This window comes from Mustela nigripes, chromosome 9 (assembly GCF_022355385.1).
Source record: "Mustela nigripes isolate SB6536 chromosome 9, MUSNIG.SB6536, whole genome shotgun sequence".
Lineage (NCBI taxonomy): Eukaryota > Metazoa > Chordata > Mammalia > Carnivora > Mustelidae > Mustela > Mustela nigripes.
In genome coordinates, this window is record NC_081565.1 from 9,661,536 (window position 1) to 9,688,698 (window position 27,163).

At 44.7% G+C, this 27,163-nt stretch overlaps 1 protein-coding gene across 4 annotated transcripts; it reads right to left on the reverse strand.

Moving 5' to 3' along the window:
- Window positions 1-149: 149 nt before the first annotated feature.
- On the reverse strand, window positions 150-27,132 carry RABEPK (Rab9 effector protein with kelch motifs). 4 transcript variants are annotated; one of them, XM_059410818.1, is made up of 8 exons: window positions 27,010-27,125; window positions 19,691-19,751; window positions 15,992-16,149; window positions 12,157-12,309; window positions 7,312-7,473; window positions 4,116-4,265; window positions 1,481-1,630; window positions 154-798 (listed from the first exon to the last, which is right to left on the reverse strand). In XM_059410818.1, the coding sequence occupies exons 1-8, from the start codon at window positions 27,083-27,085 to the stop codon at window positions 506-508; spliced, it is 1,203 nt and encodes a 400-aa protein (XP_059266801.1). In that variant the 5' UTR covers window positions 27,086-27,125; the 3' UTR covers window positions 154-505. The 4 variants fall into 4 exon arrangements, with proteins under 4 accessions (XP_059266805.1, XP_059266804.1, XP_059266801.1 ...); XM_059410819.1 differs by lacking the exon at window positions 27,010-27,125 and adding an exon at window positions 22,168-22,246 and having other exon boundaries at window positions 155-798; XM_059410822.1 differs by lacking the exon at window positions 7,312-7,473 and having other exon boundaries at window positions 150-798; window positions 27,010-27,132.
- Between the last annotated feature and the right edge of the window lie 31 nt (window positions 27,133-27,163).

Below are 27,163 nucleotides of genomic sequence, written 5' to 3' on the forward strand. Positions count from 1 at the left end.
GACAAGGACCATTCTTCGTCCCTGTCCGCAGTGGCTCTCAGTACCAAATACCAACAGGCTGCACCTCTTTCTGGAGAGCAGCTCTAAATACTAGAAAGATAGACTTCAACCTGTAAATGTCCATTCCCTGATTTATACAGCCTTATTCTTCAACATCTTTGTGGTCAATTTTCTTTTTAAAGATTTTATTTTTATGTAATCTCTACACAAAACATGGGGCATGAATTTACAACCCTGAGATCAAGCGTCACATGTTCTACTGACTAAGCCAGCCGGGTGCTCCTTTGTGATCAATACTCCAAAGCAATCACATTTACTTAAGCTATATTGCTGGTAAAACCCTTTTAATAGAGGTTTTTGCACTTGGGCTATCCATTTCCTCACCTACTGCGTAGGTGAGAGCAAGAGGGATATAGTGTGCAAAAAATATTTTGGAGGTATAAAACAGCTAAGGTTTCATTTAACTTCTCTGAAAGTCTGTCATTTAATAAAAATGTGGCATGTATTAGTCAACTACAGTCACAATACAGTCATTATAGATTTCCCCTTCTGTGTTCATCCCGCCGAACACAAAACAGAGCAGTATGTCAGTCTGACTTTCCTCATGTGAGTCACCACCTTCGGTCACTCCTTTGTTGGTGGAATCCCCTTTCTCAGTATCATAGTTTAGAGTGACAGAATTTGAATCTTCTTTCTCAGAAGTACACCTCACTGGCCACGGAATGACACACATGGAATGATCCAGTCGTCCAGGGGGTAGAAAAGTATCAAATTTAAGCAAGGTCCAATGCTGCTTTTCTATGTTAGAGAAAAGACAAACATACAAAAGCTCTGTTAAGAAATTTCCAGAAATGCTCAGTGATTTGCTATATCAGCCCTAACAGAAATAGGAAGCAACAGAAAGATCTAGGGCAGGGGGCCTGGGTGGCTCAGTTGGTTGAGCGACTGCCTTCGGCTCAGGTCATGATCCTGGAGTCATAGGATCGAGTCCCACATCAGGCTTCCTGCTCAGCAGGGAGTCTGCTTCTCCCGCTGACCTCTTTCCTCTCATGCTCTCTCTCTCAAATAAATAAATAAAATCTTTAAAAGAAAGAAAGAAAGAAAGAAGTATCTAGGGCTCCTGGATGGTGCAGTTGGTTAGGTGTCTTAGACTCCTGGTTTTGGCTCAGGTCCTAATCTCAGGGTTGTGAGATTGAGCCCCATGTCCGACTCTGCGCTCAGTGTAGAATGGGCTTGCGATAATCCCTCTGCATCTGCCGCTCCCCTTCATGCTGTCTCTCTCTCTCTCTAAACTAAATAAATCTTAAAACAAAAAACAAAAAGCTAATGGCTGCTGCTTTAATGATGTCATTCCCTGAAGTTTGGCCTTTGTTCCTTTGGATTTATGTGGAGAGAAAAAACAAAGCACCTTGATACTTTCAAAGAATGATCACATTTGCTTAAACATTTGTTTAAAGACCCACAGTGAACACCTGCTCACCTATGTGATACTGGTACATTGTATCCAACGCTCCTGTAGGAGTCATCCCTCCAAAGATATACAGGTGTTTCCCCACGGCCACAGCTGAGTGGGCAGCACAGCCTGTGGGAGGTACCCCAGTGGGACTTAGCTTCTGCCACTGCATGTCACCTGCCAAGAGAAAGCAAGTGGGTACAACATGACCTAGAAGATGGATTCCACCTTACCTGTCAGACTCCAGCAGTGTGCAAACTGATCCACTCAGCACTCTGAGAGGTAATACAGCAAGGTTTAATGGGCGCAGAAATTACTTGAGGGAGCTTCAAATTCTGTTTGGGTGTCCAGGGAGGGAGGAGGAGCTCAGTACTCTCCAGTTTTAGCAAGTATCTCAGATGATTCTGACATAAGTGGTCTTTGGAGCATACCGAATAACAGGATATTATCTTTGGTGAGTGTCACTACTTACTAATTTGGAGCCCAGAAGGAGTCAAGTTCTACGTGTGTGCACGTTTCAAATACTAGCACTTCCTTAGAAAGCAAATTTGGGAATGCTGGCTAGGCACTTTAAACATTTTGCTTGCTCACAACAGCCCTCTGAAAATGCCTACTCTCTTTTTACTGGTGAAAAAACAGAATCAAAGATGGAGACACTTGTCCAAGACCTCACAGCTAGCAAGAGGCACAGCTAGAATGTGTGTCTACTCAGGTCTGATGCTAGAACCTGTGTTCTCAACACTGTAACGTGCTGCCTCAAGCACTTGCTCCCAACCTATTTTGGCAAGGATATTTGCATCTTTTCAAGCAGGCATTGAAATGAGGCACGATATTATTGCATTTTAGGTTTACAGAATTACCATGGTAGGAAAGAAGAGAAATAGCCAGGAAGCAGTTCCTCAGCACAAGGGAGTAGGACTTTCTTTTTTAAAATACACATTAAGGGGCACCTGGGTGGCTCAGTGGATTAAAGCCTCTGTCTTCAGCTCAGGTCATGATCCCAGGGTCCTGGGATTAAGCCCCAAATCGGGCTCTCTGCTGAGCAGGGAGCCTGCTTCCTCTTCTCTCTCTGCCTGTTTCTCTGCCTACTTGTGACCTCTGCCTGTCAAATAAATAAATAAAATCTTTAAAAATAAAATAAAATACACATTAAAACCCCCATTGAGGGGTGCCCGGGTGGCCCAGTCAGTTAAGTATCTGCCTTTGGCTCAGGTCATGATCCCAGGGACCTGGAATCAAGTCCCATGTCTGGTTCCCTACTCAGCAGGGAGCCTGTATCTCCCTCTCTGTCTGCCATCCTCTCCACCCCCCCGACTCGTTCTCTCTCTCTCTGTCAAATAAATAAAGTCTTAAAAAACAAATAATTTAAAAATAAAGCCTCAGTCGACCGCTGCAAGGAACACCTCTGTGAAGATATTTTTCCATCTGTCAATCCAAGGCAGGGGCCCAGCATCTCAGAGTTGGAAGAGAGAATCACCCAGCCTAACCAGAACAAGAATCCCAACCAGTGTCACCCAGTCTCGGATGTCACCAACCTAGAGAATCCTTTATTGGGCAAGATAGCCCAAAACACTGCATAGCAGTTCTCCTGCCTTCTGCCCACTGTTCTAATTCTTGTATTCTACAGTAACACAAAAGATGTTCATTTGTTTGTCCATCCAAGGCATGCACTCATCACCCTCAATCTTCCAGACACTGTGTTAAGTGCTGGAAATATACTGGGGAACAAAAGAGACAAAGCCCCTGCCCTAAAGAAGCTCATAGTCTGAAAGAATGACCCAGAATAAGTCCAGGATCTCTAGGACACATCAGCCCTTCAGACCCCTAGAGACAATTCTCATGTTCTCCTTAATTTCTTCTATTTCTCGTGTGTGTGTGTGTCTGTGTGTCTGTTTAAGATTTATTTAAGAAGGAAAGAGAGAGGGAGAGCACAGAGGGAGAAGCAGACTTCCCTCCTTGAGCAGGGAGCCCAATGTGGGACTCGATCCCAGGATCCAGAGATCATGCATGACCTGACCCAAAGGCAGATGCTTAATGGACTGAGCCACCTAGGGGCTCCCTCTTCCTGGTGTTTTTAACTATTTAGCATGGCTACCTCTAGACACATTCGAAGTTGTCCATGCCCCTCATGGGCACAGGGTTAATGGTTAATGCCAGCCAGGGAATCCAGTCAGGGAATACAAAGAATAATGAATTTTAATGAAGGACCAGGGTTGTTGGAAGCATAAGAGATAATTCATGGCTGGGTACATAGCAAGTACTCAGAAAGGGATTGCTTTCCTTGGTTTTATTATTATTATTATTATTATTAAAGATTTTATTTATTTATTTGACAGAGAGAGAGATCACAAATAGGCAGAGAGACAGACAGAGAGAGAGATGAGGAGAAGCAGGCTCCCTGCCAAGCAGAGAGCCCTATGCGGGACTCGATCCCAGGCCCCTGGGATCATGACCTGAGCCGAAGGTAGAGGCTTAACCCACTGAGCCACCCAGGCGCCCCAGTTTTATTATTTATTATTATTCCAGCCACAATTGACAGAAATCTAGCCAAGATTCTGCTAGCTGGCCGGTTACCCACACTTAAGGGCAGCGCTATATTCTATCAAAGCATATTTTATTTAATTTTAAGAAGACAAACCCCCATGCACTCTACCCTACTTACTTATATCAATGCAATGGAGATCATCATAGAATCTGTCCCCAGCCAAGCCTCCATGGATGAAGAGCTTTGTCCCTGCGGCCACCATCACATGACCATGCCGGGGGGATGGAGGTTTTCCAAGTGTTTCTGGCTGTGACCAGGTCATTGTGTCTAGAAAAGTAAATTCACGGACATCAGATGAAAAAGCTAGGAAGAAGAAGCTTCACTTCCCAGCAAAGAGACCTTGGGGTCATTCACTCCAACATGCCAACCCAAACCAGGCCTCCCTCCTTCCACAGCCCATACAGCCTCTGCCTGAACACTTCCGGGGCTAGAGAATTCACTACCTAACACGCGTGCCCCTTCTACTGGGCATTGGGAAACTATTCTTTGCTTTGGCCTGGAACTGCTCCAGAGTTCAAAAGAATGAGACTGTTTCTTCCACGACAGGCCTTAACAGTGTATCTTTGACTGATTTGCTGGAAGCATGGGGATAAAAAAAAACTACTTTCAAACGTAGCAGGGCCTGCTAAAGGGTCGGTATAGAGTAGGAGTCAGAACACGAGGTATGGAATTAAGACTGGCTCATTTCATTGAACAACTTCGTGGCCTTTTACCAGCGAATTCCCTAAGCTCTAGTTTTCACGGTTGTAAAATGGGGGTAAGCATACTACAGCTCTCAGGGTTAAAGTATGGATTAAATGAGATGATGTACATAAGGCATAGGCTCAGAGGAATTACTCAGTGCGTGAGAGTTTGTGTTAGAATTGCTATGGGAGGCATGTCTAAAGGTTGTGCATGGAGCCCCACTGTTTGAACGAATACAGTTTGAAATAATCTGAAAAAGGTTTATGCACAAACACATTCATCATAGCATTATTTTTAAGAGGGGAGAACTGAAAATAGCTTCAGTGACTCAACAGGTGAATGACTGTTATTACCACAGTCATGACAGAACAGTATGTATTTATTAAAAATGTTGAAGACTAGGGCACATGGCTGGCTCAGTCAGTAGAGCAGGAGACTCTTAATCTCAGAATCAGTTCAAGGCCGACCCTGGGTGTGGAGCCTACTTAAAACAAACAAAAAGGGACACCTGGGTGGCTTAGTGGGTTAAAGCCTCTGCCTTCAGCTCAGGTCATGATCCCTAGGTCCTGGGATCAAGCCCCAGGATGGCTGCTTCCTCCTCTCTCTCTGCCTGCCTCTCTGCCTACTTGTGATCTCTGTCTGTCAAATAAATAAATAAAATCTTAAAAACAAACAAATAAATAAAAATAGTGAAAACCTCCCAATCACAGGGAAAGTACTTAAATGAAAAATATAGGATATAAATATTACATGTAGAATTATCTCTGCTATTTTTAAATTTTATTTATTTTTATTAAGTAGACTCTACGCCCAACCAGTCCCATGCTCTAGTGACTAAGCCAGCCAGGTGCCCCATATCTGCTGTTTAAAAAAAGAAAAAAAAAGGGGGCACCTGGGTGGCTCAGTGGGTTAAAGCCTCTGCCTTCGGCTCAGGTCATGATCCCAGAGTCCTGGGATCGAGCCCCACATCGGGCTCTCTGCTTCCTCCTCTCTCTCTGCCTGCCTCTCTGCCTACTTATGATCTCTGTCTGTCAAATAATAAATAAACAAAATCTTTTAAAAAAAAAAAAGACTGTAAACACACTGAGAAGTGAATAATTTGGGAGTGACAGTATTTTATATATACAACTACATATAAAGCATACATATATATGTACATTTTTTCCTCAATCCTTAGAGTTTCGTGTATTCAAAACCAACATTAGTTAAAAACTTTAGAAACTTCCTTAAAAGATTTGCAAAGACAAAAGTCATACTGTGAGGTGTCTTCATTATTCCAATTTTACTTTGGAAGTTTGAAATTTTGCTTATTCCATCTTCTCAAAAAAGGCTGCGTCTTTCTTGAAAAACACACATGAAAATTATTTTGGTCATGTTATTTGTAAATTGTTATTCATCAATGCCTACTAGTAAGAGGAAGAAATGTAAATAGATGCTCCTTATGCAAAAATCTGGCAAGAGGTCTCATAATTCCAAATGTTTACATCTTTTTCACCCAGGAACTCCACTCTTAAGCATCTACTAAATGTTGGTAACATACACAAAAGTTAATGTATATGTTCGCTGTCGGACTGTCAGCAAAAAGTCAATCAGTAGGAAAATGAATGCAGAGCCTACCCACAGGATAGGCTCTGCAAGGAAACTGGTATTGACTTAGAAAACATCCATGTGTGTGATTAAATGAAGGGATCACCACAGTTCATCTTCCTGAGGTGCTTCCTGAGGTACGCCAGCCACTGTGCTATGCACCATATCACATTATCTCATTTAATCTTCCCAGCTCTTTTTAGTAGGCCCTATTGCTATCTCTATTTACAGATCAGTAAACTAAGACCTAGAGAGATTGACTGGTCAGAAGTAATATAGGAAGTGTCTGTCAGGTCTGGTCCTGAGTCCAGGTTCAGCAGCCTCAAAAACGCATGCTTTCACCTATGGAGGTTGAGCCTCACCCCTGCAAACGTAAGCCGCAGAAATGTATTTATAATCTGATCCCATGTATGTGTTCCAAGGCTTCTGTATCATTTCAAAATTCGCAGAAGAGTCATAAATGTCCATTTACCCACATATATATGATTTATAAATGCATAGGCAAGTCTAGGAGGACACATCAGGAACTGCTATGAGTGTTTCCCTCTGTTTGGGGAGTAGAAAGGAAAAGGCTAACGAGGAAACTTTTGGGTTTTTTTGCTTTATAAATTACACTGCTTAAATATTTTAAATTGACCATTTATACCTTTTTTTTTTTTTTAAAGATTTTATTTATTTATTTGACAGACAGAGATCACAAGTAGGCAGAGAAGCAGGCAGAGAGAGATGAGGAAGCAGGCTACCCGCTGAGCAGAGAGCCCGATGCGGGGCTCGATCCCATGACCCTGGGATCATGACCTGAGCCGAAGGCAGAGGCTTTAACCCACTGAGCCACCCAGGCGCCCCCCCATTTATACCTTTTTAAATGCACATGTTGCTGTGGGAGCAAGATATTAGGTAAGGGACACGTCAAAGACATCTAGAAGTGAAACGTCGGACAAAGTGTCATTTTCTAATCTCTGCCTCCTACATCAGGTAAGCCGTAGGCTGGGGTGGCTCTGACCTGGTAAGTGGCAGCCCTAGGGTGCCCGCCAGTCCATACTTGCGTCAAACACATGCAGCTTCACATCCTGCACGGGCTGGGCGCCTCTCTCTCCGCCCCCAAAGACATACAGCTGGTTTCCAATGGCCGCAGAGGATGTGTGGAATGTTCTTGGGGAGGGCAGAGGACTGGTCACCTCGGGCACGGTCCAAGTCCTCGTTTCTGGTCCAGAGAGAAAAGGTAGGCACCTAAAATATCCAGGCTGATGGACCTCATATCTTGACTCTGAGGCTAGGCACAGTTACCTTCCACACCCCCAACCCCAAGGTGGACAGCAGAAGTCTAGGCAGGGTTCTCGTGCCAAGGAAATCAAGGAGGGGTCATAGGGGATACTGAGAATTTTCTCAGATAGAGTCAAATCCCCCAAGACTGAAAATTAAGAATGAGGTCAATTTGGTTTTGGAGATCTTCCTTCAAACATCCTCTCTGATTGCTCTTCTCCTTTACTGACTACCCTGGGCCCATTCAGAGCAGCCCAACACCTGCTAAAATTCTCCCCATTAGTGGCTAGAACTAAATCTGCCAAATTTCCCAGACTATGTGGCCATTAAAAGAAAATAGATAAAGCAATCACAGTGTCAGTAGTAATAATAATAGCTCCTTCTAAATAGTCTGTACTAAGTAAATATTAGTTTCTCCATTTTACAGATAAGGGAATTGAAGCAGAGACAGATGAAGTCATTTGTTTAAAGTGACATGGCTAGGGCGCCTGGCTGCCTCAGTCAGTGGAGTGTGCAACTCTTGATCTTGGGGTTGTAAATATAAGACGCATATTAGATGTGGAGGTTTACTTAAAAAATAAAATCTACAATAAAATAAAATAAAGTGACATAGCTAATAAATGTCTGAGTTAGGATTCAGATTCCATTCAGTACCACCAAGATCAATGTATTTTCCACTCTTCTGACTTGAGAATAAAATTAAACCATCTGTGGGACGCCTGGGTGGCTCAGTTGGTTAGGCAGCTGCCTTCGGCTCAGGTCATGATCCCAGCATCCTGGGATCGAGTCCCACATCGGGCTCCTTGCTGGGCTGGGAGCCAGCTTCTCCCTCTGCCTCTGCCTGCCATTCTGTCTGCCTGTGCTCACTCTCTCTCCCTCTCTCTGATTAAAAAAAAAAAAAAAAATTAAACCATCTGGGGGAGGTCCAAAGAAGCCTCTCTCTTTTTAGAATGCAGCATGAGTTTTATAGAAACAGATGCATTAATTGAGCACCTTCCTTGTGCAGAAACCTTGTCCTTAGCATTTTTTTTTAAATTTTATTTATTTATTTGACACACAGAGAAAGATCACAAGTAGGCAGAGAGGCAGGCAGAGAGAGAGAGGGAAGCAGGCTCCCCACTGAGCAGAGAGCCCGATGCGGGACTCGATCCCAGGACCCTGAGATCATAACCTGAGCCAAAGGCAGAGGCTTAACCCACTGAGCCACCCAGGTGCCCTGTCCTTAGCATTTTGTCTGTCATCACCACTCAATTCTAGAAGGTGGATGGAAAGCAGCCTCATTTTGTAGGCGATGGAACTGAAGCTCAGAAAATTTAAACCCTTCCCCCCAGGTCAGAGCACTTGTGAGTAGCAGAGCAGAGGTTTGAACTCAGATCTGTCAAAAGTCCCACACTCGTGCCACCACAACACCCCAGGAATGATTTCTTGCCTAGGAAATTCTATGCCTTTTGTAAGGGTCTTTTTTGTTGTTTTTTAAAGATTTTTATTTGAGAGAGAACCAGTGGGGAGATGGGGCAGAGAGAGAGGAGAAGCAGGTTCCCCGCTGAGCAGGGAGCCTGACATGCAGCTCGATCCCAGGACCCTGAGATCATGACCTGAGCCAAATACAGATGCTCAACTGACAGAAACACCTAGGTGCCCCTGGAAAGGTCTTCATTCAGCATCCAGAGTGCCATAGGTAGCATCTGTAATATGTATGGAACTCAAACACAAACCTGGAGATGAAACAAGTCTCAGCCTCTATCCAAAGCAAAATGTAATTATCTCGAGAGTTATGGATCTTAGAGAGCTTTTGGATCTTAGGGGGAGTTAGAAGGTACACATCCTCTGGGATCAGAAAATCCTGGGATTGTGTTGCTCCCACATCAAAACACCAGCACAAATAACCACAAAGGACTCCTAAGCCTTTCAACAGACTGGACTTAGTAACAAAATAGCTAATGACTCACATTTTTCATATTTTGGGGGCATCGTGTCAACTTATATTTTCTAGAAGAGGAAAGGGATCCGGTAGAAGATCAACTCCTCTGACAGAAGCTTTCTAAATTCTCCTTATTTTATTCAAATGGATGCCATCATTGAAAATCAAAAGGCCAGGGATCCAGATTCCATCTGCTAAACCATAGCTACATCAATCAAAACAACTACCCAGCATTAATTGTGTGCCAGATACTGAGTGAATTTATATCCTAGCCAAACTTAACAAGGTAAGAACTATGACTATCCCAATGGAACAGAAGACCATCTGTTTGCAAACAAGCATCTTATTGAGAGCACTGGGCAAGAGTGGACTGTCGTGTGAAAAATGTCCAGGTTGCTCATTGTTAACAAAACGCATATTTAAATAATTAGATAAAAGTCTGTTGCCTATTGAATCAGCAGTGTTTAAAAATGATAAATTCAAGAGCGCCTGGGTGGCTCAGTGGGCTGGCCTCTGCCTCCAGCTCGGGTCATGATCTCAGGGTCCTGGAATCGAGCCCCACATTGGACTCTCTGCTCAGCGGGGAACCTACTTCCCCCCTCCCCCCCTGCCTCTCTGCCTACTTGTGATCTCCATCTGTCAAATAAATAAATAAAATCTTTTTTAAATAAAAAGATAAATTCAGGGGTGCCTGGCTGGCTCACTGGCAGAATGTCCAACTCTTGATCTCAGGATTATGAATTTAAGCCCCACACTAGGCACAGAGATTACTTAAAAACAAAATCCTGGGGCGCCTGGATGGCTCAGTTGGTTAAGCAACCAACTCTTGATTTCAACTCAGATCTTGAGCTCATGGTTGTGAGTTTAAGCCTCAGGGCTATGAGTTCAAGCCCATGTGAGTTTAATCCCCATGTTCAAGGCCCAGGTTGTGAGTTCAAGTCCCACGAAAAATAAATAAATAAAATCTTAAAAATAAAAGATAATTTCAATGCCAGTCAGGAGTGAAAATGCACTATTAATCAGAGCTGGAGAGAGCAGCAGTTAGAAAACTCTGGACATCAAGTCGGTAGCATGGATCAAAAGCCTTTAAGTTCACAGTGTTTTACTTTGGTCTTTTTTATTCTGGGCATGAATTCTTTTTTTTTTTTTTTAAGATTTTATTTATTTATTTGACAGACAGAGATCACTAGTAGGCAGAGAAGCAGGCAGAGAGAGAGGAGGAAGCAGGCTCCTCACCAAGCAGAGAGCCCGATGTGGGGTTCGATCCCAGAACCCCGGGATCATGACCTGAGCCGAAGGCAGAGGCTTTAACCCACTGAGCCACCCAGGTGCACCCTGGGCATGAATTCTAAGCAAATAATTGTCAATCACTTCTGAACAAAGATGTTCACACCTTGTTATTTACAATGGTAAAAATCTGAAAACAAACTAAGTTATAGTATTGTCCCAAAATGGAGGATCATGCAGCCATTAAAAGTGATGTTAAAACAAAGTTAATAGGAAATTATTTATACAGTAACTATGAAATGAAAAGGAAAAAGGCACCCTAGTGTAGAATTGAATTAGTATGAACTCAGGCTTATAAAAATGCAGAGAAATAAAAGAAAGGAAGCACACAGAGAGGTTATCAGTACCCTGAATGTCATAGGATCGTGGATGTCTTCTGTCCACTTTACACTTTTTTCAAATATTTTACAATGAATTATGTTTATTAAAACAACCCAAAAATTTTAACTACAATTTTTTTAAAACTACAATTTTTAACAAAAAGACAAGTCCACCTCCCCTGGGAAGTTCAGGAACATTCTCTCAGAAGAGATGTTCCTTAACTGTTTTGTCTGTGATAAAACTGCCAGTGAGGCTGGGCAGGAACTTTGCACTATTTGGCTAAAAGAAACATAAAAGGAGGATCTAGGTCAGGGTTTCTTAACTTTGGCACTATTGGCATTTGAGTCTAGATAACTTGCCATAATGGGATGCTGTCCTGTGGATTACAGGATGGATAGCAGCATCTCTGGCTTCTGCCCACTAGATGCCAGTAGCAACCCCCCACACCGCGAGCTTGATCACCAAAAATGTGTCCAGACTTGGCCAAGTGTTCCCTGGGGGACATAGTCACCCCCATTTGAGACCCCCTGATCTAGGTGACAGGTTCTAGGCTGGCTCAGTCACTGACTCCCTGGTGACTTTAGGAAGCTCACTTCCCCTTGACCTGGTTGTCCCCTTGGCAGTGCTGTTCTCGGAAGTTTCTTTCAGTTTTGGCTTTTAAGAAGTTGATGGTTGTACATGGTATGAGGCGGGGGAGGGGGGATGTAATTCTGTTATTTTCAGATTCTGCTAGATGTTAAAATTCCTATTTTGAGGCACCTGGGTGGCTCAGTCAGTTAAGTGTCTACGTTCAGCTCAGGTCATGGTCCCAGGGTCCTGGGATTGAGCTCTGCATCAGGCTCTCTGCTCAGCGGGGAGTCTGTTTCTCCCTCTCTCTCTAGCCCTCACCCCCGCTGATGCTCTCTCACTTTCTCTCTCAAATAAATAAGTAAAATCTTTAAGAAAATAAATTAAAAAAATGAAAATTCCTATTTTCTAAGAGGTAAGCAAAGTTAAATGAATTATTCAGGACAATGCAAATGAGTTTTGCTCCAGGAAATGGAATCGGAATTACTTCTTTATTTAGGTAAATAAAAATAACTTTTGGCCACTTACCAGAATTCAGAACTTGCAGGCAATTGCGATTTCCTGACCGGTCAGCACCTCCAAACACCCAGATGGTATGAGGTGCACAAGAGGGAATGAAGCTGGCATGCTCGTAACGGGGCAAGAGGCCCTCCACAGCGGCCAAATCCCACCGGTATGTTCCTAGAAGACATTTCACTCAGCCCCAGCGTTGGAGCTGCCAACTGCTTCTATTAATTGGCAGACTTGAGAGAGGGGGAAATGGTCAAAAGCGTAAGTGAACAATCATCACATCACTTGCAGGAGAATATGGTCAAATTCTAAAAAGTCCTATAATAGAAACTTCAGGGGTAATCTGCCTAGTCCAGAAACCCTTCTCTAGGGAAACTGTCCCCATTCTACCAACCATCAGGGTGGAGATCCCAGAAGACCTGTTTGTATTACAAAACCTTGACTTTCTGGCTTCAACTGATTGGTTCAAAGGTAGTCACTTGACCCAAAATGGGTCATTCAGAACCTCCCTCCAGAGAAGCTGGAATTCAAACAGATTTCTGAATTTCTTCTATCATGTGTGGAGAAAGAGCTAAAGTCGAAGTCCAGAGAAGAGAAAAGAAACATCAACATAAAGAAGTAGATCCCCGGGGCGCCTGGGTGGCTCAGTGGGTTAAGCCGCTGCCTTCGGCTCAGGTCATGATCTCAGGGTCCTGGGATCGAGTCCCGCATCGGGCTCTCTGCTCAGCAGGAAGCCTGCTTCCCTCTCTCTCTCTCTCTCTCTGCCTGCCTTTCTGCCTACTTGTGATCTCTCTCTGTCAAATAAATAGATAAAATCTTAAAAAAAAAAAAAAAGTAGATCCCCCAGAGAGAGTCAGGGAGACAGCAGATGGTTTTTGACGGCTTTCCAATTCCTTTTTCTGCTCTCTCCTGAGGATGGGCTGTATTTCCTATGTTTAGATTCTTCCTTATTTTTCTGCCAGTTTAAGAGAATTTCTGTTACCTTCAACTAAACGATTTCTGGCTAAAACAAGTTCACAACTGCCAAGGGGAGTCCCCATTTTACAGGGCACTGAAGCCCAGATGGTTCAGACAGCTTAGCCAGGGTCACAAAGCTAGTACTAAGTCCCACCAAAAATGTTTGTGATCTAAACAGTGAGTTTCTTGAGGGCAGGAAGAGATTTCACTTGCCTTTGATTTCCTAGTGCCCGGTGTAATTCAGATGGCTATGCAGGAGGGAAGGTGGCACATTGGGGGATGAGAACCCCCCTGAGAGGGGGCATCTCTACTGTTGTCATGTAGACATGCAGGGCTACTGATGTCAGATCTCCCAAAATTATCAGAAGCCAAGCCATTTCCATTTTCATATGTAGACCTTTGCACATTTGGTTGGTGAACAACTGAGATCAAAATAACAGCCATGTGACATGGACCTAACAAACTTGTATGTGGGCCACTGGTTTTCTTCTGCCTATTGCGTGTAGCCCGGAGTGGCTACCATTCATTCCTTGTTCATTCATTCATTCATTCATTCATCCATCCATCCATCCATTCATCCATCCACCCAAATACTTAAAAAGTACCTACTCTGGGGGGCCTGAGTGGCTCAGTCAGTTAAGTGTCTGACTCTTGATTTTGGCTCAGGTCATGATCTCAGGGACAGGAGACCCAGCCTCAAGTGGGGTTCTGCGCTCAGAGCATGGAGCCTGTTTAAAGAATCTCTCCCTGTCCCTCTCTCTCTGTACCCCACTGCCATTTGTGCCCTCACTCACTCTCTAACAACAACAACAACAAATTAATTTTTTAAAAAGCACCTACTCTGTGCCAGGCACCAGGACAGTGGCTTGGGATACAATGATGGATAATATAACTATGTTCCTTGTTTTCAAGGAACTTATACTCTTGTGGGGAAGACAGACAAAAAACCAATCACATGGGATAAGAGCTGTGAAGGGGGAGAAGAATGGGAAAGCACAGAATACTATGGACATACAGAAGGTGGACTGACAAACTGTGATTTATATTAAGAAATACAGATGTGATCTTTGTCAGTTCCAGGCACAGGGCTCTTAAGACCCTTGGAATTTCCGAAACTATAAGATTGTAAAGGTGTCTTACATAACAAGTGCCTGGGTTTACGTTTATGAGGTGACTTCTGGAAAGCCCTAACAATAGGGGCTGGTTGTCAAGGGAACTAACCATATGATTAGAAGTTTGGAACTTTCGGGACACCTGGGTGGCTCAGTTGGTTAAGCAGCTGCCTTCAGCTCAGGTCATGATCCCAGCGTCCTGGGATCGAGTCCCACTCACATTGGGCTGCTTGCTTGGCAGGGAGACTGCTTCTCCCTATGCCTCTGCCTGCCACTCTGTCTGCTTGTGCTCACTCTCGCTCCTCTCTCTCTGACAAACAAATAAAATCTTAAAAAAAAAAAAAAAAAAAAGAAGTTTGGAACTTTCAGCCCCAGCCTCCCACCCCGACCTCTAGGAACGGTAGAGGGGATAGAGGTTGAATCAATCACCAGTGGCCAGTAATTGAATCAATCATGCCTGTGTAAAGAAGCCTCCAGAAAAACCCGGAAGAAGGGGTTTGGAGAGCATCCAGGTTGGTAAACACAAGGAGTTGCTGGGAGACCATGCACCTGTAGAGCATCTTGAAGCTCTGTGCCCTTCCCCCGTTCCTTGCCCTATGCATCTCTTCCATCTGGCTGTAGCTGAGTTATATCCTTTTATAATAAACCAGTGATCCAGTAAGCAAACGATTTTCCCAAGTTCTGTGAGACACTCTAGCAAACTAATGGAACCCGAGGAGGGGATCATGGGAATCTCTGATTTAAAGTTGGTAGGTCAGAAGCACAGGCAGCAACATGAACTTACAGTTAGTATCTGGAGTGGGGAAGGGGTGAGAGAGTCATATAGGACTGGGCCCTTCACCTGTGGGATCTGAAGTTAAGTCCAGGTGGATCGTGTCAGAACTGAACCGAGTTGTGGGATACTCAGCAGGTGTTGCAGAATTGCTTCATGTGGGGGAGGATCCCCAGATATTTGGGGGCCAGCAATGAGACTAGTGTTAAGAGGAGAGATACAAGTAGCAATGCCTAAGCTAGTCCAGAAGCAGCAGGGAAATCTTCCTGATGGAAATGATAGTTAATCTGAGATCTTAAAGATGAACAGTTGCTACATGATAGGGAAATGGAAGAGCCTTCCAAGCAGAGGAAACAATATGTGCAAAGCCTTGGGGACCAGAGATTTAGACACGTCCAAGGAACTAGAGGATACTCAGTGTAGCAAATGCGGGTTTGGGAGAGCCAAGAAATGAGCTGGGAAAAGCTTGAAACATGGGAGGGACATGGTCAGATTTGTATTTTAGACAGTACTCTCTGGCTACGTAAAGAAAATGCACTGTAAAGGGGTAAACTTGGAAGCAGGGAGACTAGAGAAGAGGCTGTTGGAATGTTTAGTGGAGAAATAATAATGCTCGGACTGCAGTAGTAGTATGGGAAATGGACAGACACGGATGAAGATAGAGACACTTGAGACTTGGTGATTAACTGGATATGTGGACGGAAGACGAGGTAGATCCATCTATGTCTCGCAGAGGACTATTTGTTTGGTGAAGGAATGGTTGAATGTTCAGGGCTCTAAACAGACACTGTGTACCCCCCACCCCCCCCATAAAAGAAGCTACTGGTTGGGTGGATGTGTTCCAGAGATCTGCTGAGACCTTAGGGAGTTCTCAGGGATGTTCATTTCCTTACAGGACATCCCTGCTCTCTAGTTGGAACTGGTGTCCTGACAAATGCTCTGGTCATGGCCAGTGTAGCACAAGCTCTGCTCTTTGGCTACAGGACACCCGCTCCACAGGTGCTGGTCTTACCCAGGTCCAAGATGTGCACATCTGAGAAGCTCCTGTGTGGATCTGCTCCCCCAACAATGAAGACCTTCCCACTCTTGGCGTCACCAACTGAAGGTAAATAAGAACAGCTGTGGCCAACCCGAGCACAGGGGCTCTCTCCAGGTGGGGTCAAGGTGTACCTGCCAAAGGGAGGATGTATTCAGGAGACCTGGGCAGCAGCATGTTTTTTCTACTCCAATGAAATAGTCCCCCAGGATGAGGGCTCTTACACACACACACACACACACACATACACACACACACACACACACACTTTAAGTTGCATCCAGCAAAGCGGTATTTCCCTGATTAATCATAGTACCTTGCATTTGCACATAACATTTGGCTTTTCAGTTTTGTCACTACTTCATCTCACGTTAGCCTAATGGGGGTGCCCTGGACTAGTAACTGTCCCCACTGGGTAGACAGGGAAACTGACAGCCAGAAAAGTTCAGTGGTGTGTCCAGGCATGAAATGGGAGTCGTGAGCATGATGTGTGAATTCAGGCAGACTGGGTTCAAGCCCCAGGTCAGATGCTTTTGAGAAGTGTGACCCTTCGGAAGTCATTTAACCTTTCTAAATCCTCCTTAGTTTCCTCATTTGTAAAATGAGGACGGCAATAGTTCTTTCCTGGGAAGGGTAAGATGAGGTCTTGTAACCAGTATAGGGAGGATCTCAATGAATGGTGGCCAGAGCTTCCGGTGCACTCACATAGGAACCTACAGCCCTAGCTCTTTAGCCACAAGCCCTCGATGCATTGTCAAGTAATATCCTCCAGAATGTGCTGATTTTAAGAGCTTTCCCAGACTATTCATAAAGCTTAGCCTGATAGAAGCCAGAGCTAGGACTCTCAAAAAAACCAAATACAGGACCCATCCATCTCATTCTCTAAAGTTATTCTGAACATGACTGTAAAAACATACTTCAAACTTCCTGGTTGGAAAAGAAAATTCTGCAGCTGTTTCTCGGGCCCTGTCTCATTTGACCTCTCTGGCATCTGATGGTCCTGATTCTTCCCTCCTTCTCGTACCTTCTCCTTACCTGGTTCTCCACATCTCTTCTGACTGCTCTTTTGTTTTTGTGCTCTGAATCCTTCCCCACCAGCTGTTTCCTGAGGCTTAGTACCCCTGGATTCTCTTCGCTTCTCAATCTCCATTTGCTGACCTTATCAAGTTCATCAGCACTGATGGTCTCAGTTACCACCAACCTTTATATTCATCAGTGATTTCCAAGTCTCCATTTCTTTTCCAGATCTCTCTTCTGATAACCAGACTCACACCTCCTATTATTACCTGAATGATTCCCAACAATGTATCCTGCCCGTGGCTAACTTCCTGACAGCCCTGGTTTCCCTTAATCTGCACAAAACCCCTTGAGGACAGTACTATTTTTTTTTTTAAGATTTTATTTATTTATTTATTTGTCAAAGAGAGAGAGAGAGAGCACAAGCAGGCAAAGGGGCAGGCAGAGGCAGAGAGAGAAGCAGGCTTCCTGCTGAGCTAAGAACCCGATGTGGGACTCGATCCCAGAACCCTGGGATCATGACCTGAGCAGAAGGCAGCGGCTTAACCGGCTGAGGCAACCATGGTGGAGGACAGTACCATTATCATCATCTGCCTTTTACAGCTGAGGGCCCAAGACATTGAAAGATGAAATAACTTATCCAAGAGTACACAGCCACCTAGATGCCTGGTGAATAAGACAAAAAATTTCTGTCTTCAGAGCCCTTATGGATTAGTTGGGAAGAGAAACATTAAATGGATAAATTCACAAATATCCATTTTATTTTATTTTATTTTTTATTTTTTTAAAGATTTTATTTATTTATTTGACAGAGAGAAATCACAAGTAGTCGGAGAGGCAGGCAGAGAGAGAGAGAGGGAAGCAGGCTCCCTGCTGAGCAGAGAGCCCGATGCGGGACTCGATCCCAGGATCCTGAGATCATGACCTGAGCCGAAGGCAGCGGCTTAACCCACTGAGCCACCCAGGTGCCCTATCCATTTTATTTTAATTGTGCTATAAAAGAGTACAAGGGATATATTGTATGACGACACGTCATGAGAGGGCCTTAATCTGTATAAGGAGAGGTGGGAGAAGGAGGTGGTCGGAGAAGGCTTCCTGAAGAAGCGCCATTTGAACTGAGAAATGAGTAGAAGTTAGCTGGACAAAGAGAGGGATGAAAGATGGAGGGAAAGAGTGACCCAGGTAGAGACCAGTATCAGAGTTTGCAGTGCGAGGCGTGTTAAAGAAGAGAAAGAGAACAAAGGATGAGTTAGGGTACTTGAGATTGGAAAGACAGGCAGGGACAGATCATGCAAGGTCTAATGGGCCATTTGAAGGACTCTGGTTTTTATCTTAAGATCAAAGAGGCACAAGGGGGGGACGCCTGGGTGGCTCAGTTGGTTAAGCAGCTGCCTTCGGCTCAGGTCATGATCCCAGTGTCCTGGGACCGAGTCCCACATCGGGCTCCTTGCTCAGCAGGGAGCCTGCTTCTCCCTCAGCCTCTGCCTGCCATTCTGTCTGCCTGTGCTCGCTCTCTCCCCCACTCTCTCTCTGATAAATAAATAAAATCTTTAAAAAAAAAATTTCCTTAAAAAAAAAAAAAAGGCACAAGGGGTGCCTGGGTGGCTCAGTGGGTTAAGCATCTGCCTTCGACCTGGGGCATGATCTCAGGATCCCGGGGTTGAGCGCTGCCTTGGGCTGCCCGCTCAGTAGGGAGTGTGCTTCTTCTTCTGCCCCTCCCTGCTGGTGCATTCACACTCTTGTCTCTCTCAAATGAATGAATAAAATTCTTTTTTTTTTAAACTTTAACTTTTTTTTTTTTTTTAAGATTTTATTCATTTATTTGACAGACAGAGACCACTAGTAGGCAGAGAGGCAGGCAGAGACAGTCCTGCTGAGCAGAGAGCCCAATGCAGGACTCGATCCTAGGACGCTAGGATCATAACCCGAGCCGAAGGCAGAGGTTTTAACCCACTGAGCCATCCAGGAGCCCCAGTGAATAAAATTCTTTAAAAAAAAAAAAAAAGAGAGAGAGATCAGAGAGAGGCATGAAGGGTTTTAAACCAGGGAATGCCAGGATCAGATGTATGTTGGCTTTGGAGTAAGAGTGGACACTGGTAAGCCAAACCAGAAGCAAAGTCCTACAAAGCACTGCCTCCCCCCTACAGCCTTCTGTGAGCCCTGCTTCAGTGCTGACCACATTTCCTCACCATCACCTGCTCAGGGCAGCCCCCACAATGCGGAGACTATTCCCCTCAGTACCTTCAGCACCTACACGGCAGCTGCCCCTGTCGGGCCAGTGTTAGCTGTATAAAGGGTTGGTTGAACCAGCAGCTGAGAAACAGTAAGGCTGGTTTAATCCAAATCCTCTTCCCTGAAAATCTGAAAAGTGAATCACAGCTTGAGGCAAGACACGGTGTTGGAGCTGAGGCTGCCAGATGGTCAGTGCCTTACTCTTCCTAGAAAATGGATTTTAATAAAATCAACATCTGCTCTGCAATAATTATTGCCCCACTATCTTTCCTCTGAAGACCTTTCCAGACAGTTTGAGTCTAATTACCAGCAACTACAGACAGTTTCATCTCTCCCCTTTTTCATAGATGATCAAATATGAAAGTAAACAACTTAAAATGAAACAAAAACTCTTGTTTTTCTCTGTCTGAATCCTTCCTTACAGACCATGTTGCTTTCCTGGGCTTGTCTCCAGGCTCCAAGACTGGCAGCAGCTTCATGGTATCCTCTGCATAAGAAAGAAAGGCACTTTTTAGACATTTTAAATTATCTTCCACCTAAAACACAGAACAGGGCGCCTGGGTGGCTCAGTGGGTTAAAGCCTCTGCCTTCGGCTCAGGTCATGATCTCAGGGTCCTGGGATCAAGTCCCGCATCAGGTTCTCTGCTCAGCAGAGAGCCTGCTTCCTCCTCTCACTCTCTCTGCTGGCCTCTCTGCCTACTTGTGATCTCTATCAAATAAACAAATAAAATCTTTAAAAACAAAAACAAAAACACAGAACAAATCGGGTCAGTTTCTTCCTTAAAAACTTTCCTTTGGGGGCGTCTGGTTTGCTCAGTGGTTTAAGCCTCTGCCTTCAGCTCGGGTCATGATCTCAGCATCCTGGGATGGAGCCCCATATCGGGCTCTCTGCTCAGCAGGGAGCCTGCTTCCTCCTCTTTCTCTCTCTGTCTGCCTCTCTGCCTACTTGTGATCTCTCTCTGTCAAATAAATAAATAAATAAATCTTAAAAAAAAAAAACCCAAAACAAAAAAAACTTTCCTTTTGATGTGCCAATTCCTAGGGCCTGATTAATTTGAATAAGCATTACCAACACTTTGATATAAAGTTATATTTGGGAGGCAAATATAATACAACTTTATTAACACAATTATACAAGGTTTTTGGTTAAAGTTTTCTGTGTATCTGTGATTTTCATGGAGAAGGGGCATATACAAAATTTGCAGGGGGACACTTGGGTGGGTCAGTTGGTTTAGTGTCTGCCTTCAGCTCAGGTCATGATCCCAGGATCATGGGATCGAGCCCTGCATTGGGCTCTCTGCTTAGTGGGGAGCCTGCTTCTCCCTCTACCTACTGTTCCCCCTCCTTGTGTGCTTCTCCCTCTTCCTGCTGGTCCCCCTACTGGTGTATTCACTCTCTGTCAAGTAAGTAAAATCTTAGAAAAATTTTTTTTCAGGGCCCATAAAATATTCACACTCATCAAAAGATAAAATATTTTGTTTTATTTATTTTTTTAAGGTTTATTTCTTTTAATAATCTCAACACCATACACAGGACTCGAACTCACAATCCGGAGATCAAGAGTCACGTGTTCTTCCAACTGAGCCAGCGAGGCACTCCAAAAGATAAAATATTTTCTTTTATTTATATTTTAAAGAATTATTTATTTGGGGAGGGGAGCAGAGGAAGAGGGAGAAGTCCCAAGCCAACTCAGCGTGTAACCTGAAGGTGGGGGACTGGATCCCATCACTCCAGAGATCACTACCCCAGCTGGAAACCAAGAGTTGGAGGCTTAATGGACTATACCACCCAGACACCCCCCAAAAAAATATTTTAAAAGGCTGGGAAATACTGAACTCTGGGATAAATCCTGGCCTCAGCATGGATTTCAAAGCCTTCTGGACTCAACCTTCTTCTCAGGAACCCAGCGCCACACTTCTTGCTATAGTGAGCTATTCTTGTTGTATTTGTTGTTTCTAACATGGCAGGCCCTTTCATATCTTGTATCATTTTTTAAAAGATTTTATTTATTTATTTGACAGGGAGAGAGATCACAAGTAGGCAGAGAGGCAGGCAGAGAGAAAGAGGGGGAAGCACGCTCCCTGCTGAGCAGACAGCCGGATTTTTTTGGGGGGGTGGAATGCAGGGCTCGATCCCAGGACCCTGAGATCATGACCTGAGCAGAAGGAAGAGGCTTAACCCACTTAGCCACCCAGGCGCCCCCATATCTTGTATCTTGTGCTACCTCCCCTACCTGAAATGTCTTGTCAACTAGGAAAATCCCAATGAACCTCCAAAGCTCAGTTCAAACGTACCCCCCCTTCTCAGTGTAACCTTCCCTGATTTGTTGCTTTCCATTTACATCCTCAAGTTACTTCCTTCTCCCTCTGCAAGGTTATCCAGCCACCATCATTGCAGGGATCACCCTGAAAGTAATTATCTATTTAAAGGTCTCTAGTTTAGATTCTGCACTGAATTCCAACAGAACTGGGCCTCTCAGATTCAACCAGAGAACCTACCAATGGGCTCGGCTTAGAGTAGAACTGAGGGATGAGTGAAGAAGGAAAATAGATGAGATTCCTGGGAGATAAATGGATAAATTCAACCTTTGGCCTAAGCCCCTGGCCACGGTCCGCAAGACCCAGTGGTGAAAACTTCGAATGGGCGGGGACTTCCTACAGCCACCCCTGCCAGTCCCATCCCCCAGTCACCATCCCCGCGTGGCAGCGATAGAGGACAGGACTCTGGATCGAGAGAGCACAGGCTGGTTCCTTTCCGTCATTGTCGCCGGGCCGGAGTCCGATCGCACCCTCCCCAGGGCTCTCCACCCGGCCCGGGCCCACTACCCTAAAGGATGGGACCGCCCCCGCCCAGGATAGCTTGAGACCCACCGCCCGGAGAATCCCAGACCCTGACCGCATTACCTGCGGCAGCTAAGGACGGTCCCGGGTGTGGCTCCGCCCTCAATGTGGGCGGGGACTACAACTTCGCCCCTCCCCCAGACCCGGAAGAGCCCAGCGGCCAACCGCTCCCCTGCTCTCCGCTCCCAGGACCCCGCCTCCAGGGCGCGTCCTTGTGAACCGTACCAGGAAAGCTCCTCCTCGCCCTCCCCGAGTGTCGACTTGGCCGAGCGAGTCTCGGGAACTGAACTGGCTGGCCGTCCCTGGGGCGTTCCTCCCCGGCAGTGTAAATAAGCCAGGGCTACTTGGAAACGATTTACAAGCGAACTGCCGGGGGGTGCTGGGCATCCACTTGGACGACCCAAATTCCTTTGACAGCAGGGCTAGGATGTTTTAAGTTACAGCGGCTGCTGGAAACGGTTTTTGAAAGGGAGAGTTAAAAAGATGCTTTTCTAGGTGTGAAATCTCCCTGCGTGGTCCTTAGGCCACTTCAACCTTTGGTGCCTTAAACAGCCGACTCCATAATTAGCGTTAGTGACTAAGGCAGGCACTATGCCGAACCAAATGTGGCCTCTGGACTCCTGGAGTTTACAAACTAACAGAGAGACAGAAAAACAAGTAACTAGGTACATGTGCAAAAAGTGCAAGGAATACAAAGTTCATCAATGAGAGTATTCTTGGGGAAGTTACTTTTCTCTGGGCCTCAGTGCCACCCATCTGGGAAAATGGAGCTATTAAGATTTCTGTCACAAGGTTATGGGGCAGAATACATGAGCTAATGAATACAAAGGGCTCAGTGCCCAGTTCCCGGCACAGTTGGTCTTCTGTAGAATGTAATGCCTTTTTTTTTTTTTTTTAAGATTTTATTTATTTATTTGACAGAGAGAGATCACAGGTAGGAAGAGAGGCAGGCAGAGAGAGAGAGGAGGAAGCAGGCTCCCTGGCTGAGCAGAGAGCCCGATGTGGGACTCGATCCCAGGACCCTGAGATCATGACCTGAGCCGAAGGCAGCAGCTTAACCCACTGAGCCACCCAGGCGCCCCGCCTTTTTTTTTTTTAAGATTTATTTATTTACTTGCCAGAGATCACAAGTAGGCAGAGAGGCAGGCAGAGACAGAGAGAAGGGGGAAGCAGGCTCCCCGCTGAGCAGAGAGCCCCAAGCGGGGCTCAATCCTAGGACCCTGGGATCATGACCTGAGCCAAAGGCAGAGGCTTTAACCCACTGAGCCACCCAGGTGTCCTGAGTGTAATGCTATTCTTAGCTATAAATGAAGTTTAGACACCAGTCCTGTCTGCTCATTTGCTTTACCTCCGGTCTCCATAACATAGTTCCCCTGCAGCTTTCCTGAAAAATGGATCCATGGCTCACCTATGTCTATGTTCCAGGAGCCCCACAATCATTTAGGAAGACTGAAACCAGTTGCTGTGTTCTAGGAAATAGAAGAAAAGCTAAGGAAAGAGACCACAGGAGCTCTTCAAGAGTAGAGCTATGGTACCCTAGTGGGAACTAGACTGACATGCTTGGGTTCAAATCCAGGCTCCAGCACTTACCATGTGACCCTGACATTTGGCAAGTCCACTAACTTCTCTGAGCCCCACTTTCCTCATCTCTAAAATGGGGATGGTAATATCTCAAATACCAATTCTTGAAATTATAACAGGAATTTATTGACAAAGTGGAATTTGAGGTCTGCGGCTCTTCTCACAGCTCAAATATCCTGATTCAAACACCTGAAGTCTTCGTGAGTTCCCATATTAATGGAAAAATCTCCACTGCTGTCTGCCACAGAGGATTTTTAGGAATATTCAGTAATTCTGGGGGCAACTGGGTGGCTCAGTCCGTTAAACATCTGCCTTCGGCTCAGGACATGATCCCGGGGTCTTGAAAGGGACCATTGTGTCAGGCTCCCTTCTCAACAGGGAGCCTGCTTCTCCCTCTTCTCCCCACTTGTGCTCCCTCTTGTTATCTTTGTCCCTCTCTCTCAAATAAATAAAATCTTAAACAAACAAACAAACAAACAAAAGAGTAGTCAGTAATTCAGTAATTTTGCTCTCCTAAAGGAAAGAAAACGCGGACTAGATTGGCTCTGCCACATGTTCATGCACGTCTAGATGGAGATTTTTGCTCAGAGCTGCAGAATGCTCTGATGCATCCTGTGTCTTTTGGCTAGCTCCATTTCAGGGTGCCAAACTGGAGTTGCACATAAGAAAAACCAGAAAAGGTTTGTGGGCAAAGTAGCGACCACTTTTCTTTGTGAGACCTACGCTTTATACTAGAAATCACATTCAGAAATTGCTGGAAGGAACTTTTGAGATCTGTTTTTAAAATGGAAATGGAGGCCCAGAGAATTTAAACTGATTAGCCTACATAAGTGGCAGAACCAGGAGCCTAGATTTCCTCCTTTGCCAAAGGAAAACTAAGAATACATTCCAGTGAGCAAGTTCTGTACATTTTCCAAAATAAATGACCAATGTGTCTATCTCCTAAGAGATCACCCAACACTCTGAAGGATGCGTCCCTTATTTCTCTCTGCTGTGTATATCAAGAGTGAGGTTTACTGAATGGGGTGGGGCTACAGGGGGGAGTTTACCACATGATTTGGTAATGTGAGAACTGTCACCTGTGATACTATCCACTTTCATTAGCTACCTGTTCACTGACTTATCAGCAAGGAAAGCAATGTTGCTGATGTCATCTCCCTTTCAACCCATATTATAATTTGTAAAGAATGGTCATGTCCATCTCCTTACCTGCCTTACTTCCCAGTTCTGAGAAGGTATCTTAAGTAGGATTAATTTCCACTTACTGAGGTTCAAAGCTAAAAAGTGAATTGCCAGCTTTCTAAAGAGGATGGTATTAATAATTTTAAAAAGTCAAAAACAATAGCATCTTTTCCTCATTTGGAATTCTTTCTCCAAGAAATTCTGGACATGTCGGGGCGCCTGGGTGGCTCAGTGTGTTAAAGCCTCTGCCTTCAGCTCAGGTCATGATCCCAGGGTCCTGGGATGGAGCCCCGCATCAGACTCTCTGCTCAGCAGGGAGCCTGCTTCCTCCTCTCTCTCTTCCTGCCTCTCTGCCCACTTGTGATCTCTGCCTGTCAAATAAATAAATAAAATCTTTAAAAAAAAAAATTCTGGACATGTCACCTTACACTTTTTCCCTTTTTTTTTTTTTAAAGATTTTATTTATTTATTTGACAGTGAGAAATCACAAGTAGACGGAGAGGCAGGCAGAGAGAGAGAGAGAGAGGGAAGCAGGCTCCCTGCCGAGCAGAGACCCCGATGCGGGACTCGATCCCAGGACCCTGAGATCATGACCTGAGCCGAAGGCAGCGGCTTAACCACTGAGCCACCCGGGCGCCCCCACTTTTTCCCTCTTAAAATCTTAAATGTTACCTCTTCAGAAAGGCCCTTCCTATCCACATAATACTAAGAGCTAACATTCATGTTGCACTCATTCTGTACGTAGTATCATTAAGCCCTTTCTATATACCACTAACTGTACTAAACCTTAGTACAAGCCTATAAGGTGTTATTGTTATCTTCTGCATACAATATGATGACAGTTATTATCTCTATGTAGAAGCTGAGAAAACTAGAGTACAGAAAGGATAAATAACTTTGCCAAAGTCACACTATGAGTAATAGAGCCTGGAACTGAACTTTGGCCAGCTGGTAATACACTTTATAATCTCTCTCTACTATATTGCCAACCTAAAGTAGGCCTCTTCCACTCCATTTTTCTTACAGCACCCTTCTTTCCCTTTTAGGCATGAATCACACTTTGCAATTAGGATTTGCTCATTTATATTTATTCTGTTTGTCTTTGTCAGACTGTAAGCTCCATGAGGGCAAGGATCATATCTGTCTCATTCATGTTGTAAGTGCTATATAAATATTTGTTGAACAAATGAAGAAATATGTGCTGTGGATGTCATTAATTCTGCGGCAAACTTTTAAAAATTAATTTTAGGCGTGCCTGACTGGCTCAGTCTATAGAGCATTTGACTCTCGATCTTTGGGTTGTGGGTTCAAGCCCAATGGCGGGTGTAGAGATGACTTAAAAATAAAATCTTCAGGGGCACCTGGGTGGCTCAGTCATTAAGCATCTGCCTTTGGTTCAGGTCATGACCCCGGGGTCCTGGGATGGAGCCCTGCATTGACTCTCTGCTCAGTGGGAAGCCTGCTTCTTCCTCTCTCAGTCCTTCTGCTTGTGTTCCCTCTCTTGCTGCCTCTCTCTTTCTGTCAAATAAATGAATAAAGTTTAAAATAAAATAAAATAAAATCTGGGTGGCTCGGTCAATTGGGTGTCTGCCTTCAAGTCAGGTCATGATCTCAGGACCTTGGGATCAAGCTCCGTATCAGGCTCCCTACTCAGTGGGGAGCCTGCTTCTCCCTCTTCCTCTGCAGCTCCCCCTCCTTGGTCTCTCTCTCTCTGTTAAATAAATAAATAAAAATCTTAAAAAAAATGTTAAAAATCTTCAAATAAAATTAAAAAAAATTAATTTTGGAGGTGCTTGGGTGGCTCAGTCAGCTGAGAGTCTGACTCTTGATTTCTGCCACGGTTGTGATCTCAGGGTCGTGAGATTGAAATTTTAAATATTTTATTTATTTAGTTATTATTCATTTATTATTTGTTCATTATTTATTACTTACTATCATTTATTTCTATATTATTCATTTGTTTATTATTTAAATATTTTATTTTAAAGTAATCTCCACACCCAATATGGGGCTTGAACTCACAACCCTGAGATCAAGAGTCTCATGTTCCACTGGGACCATGTTCCCAGGGTCCTAGCCAACCCCCCCCAACTCCCCCTACACCGACAAAATACACTTTAAAGTAAGAGGATGCAGGGGCACCTGGATGGCTCAGTGGGTTGAACTGCTGCCTTCGGCTCAGGTCATGATCTCGGGGTCCTGGGATCAAGCCCCGCATCGGGCTCTCTGCTCAGCAGGGAGCCTGCTTCCTCCTCTCTCTTTGCCTGCTTGTCATCTCTCTCTGTCAAATAAATAA

Bases quoted from the DNA above. Each gene is read 5' to 3' on its own strand.
- RABEPK (XM_059410818.1), bottom strand. From the start codon at position 27,085: ATGCGGGGCTTGATCCCAGGACCCCGAGATCATGACCTGAGCCGAAGG. The intron at 19,752-27,009 runs GTGCCCCTGCAT...TTTCTTATGCAG, and splicing joins CAACCCACTGAGCCATCCAG to AGGATACCATGAAGCTGCTG. The intron at 16,150-19,690 runs GTCTGTAAGGAA...TCCCTTTGGCAG, and splicing joins AAGCCCAGGAAAGCAACATG to GTACACCTTGACCCCACCTG.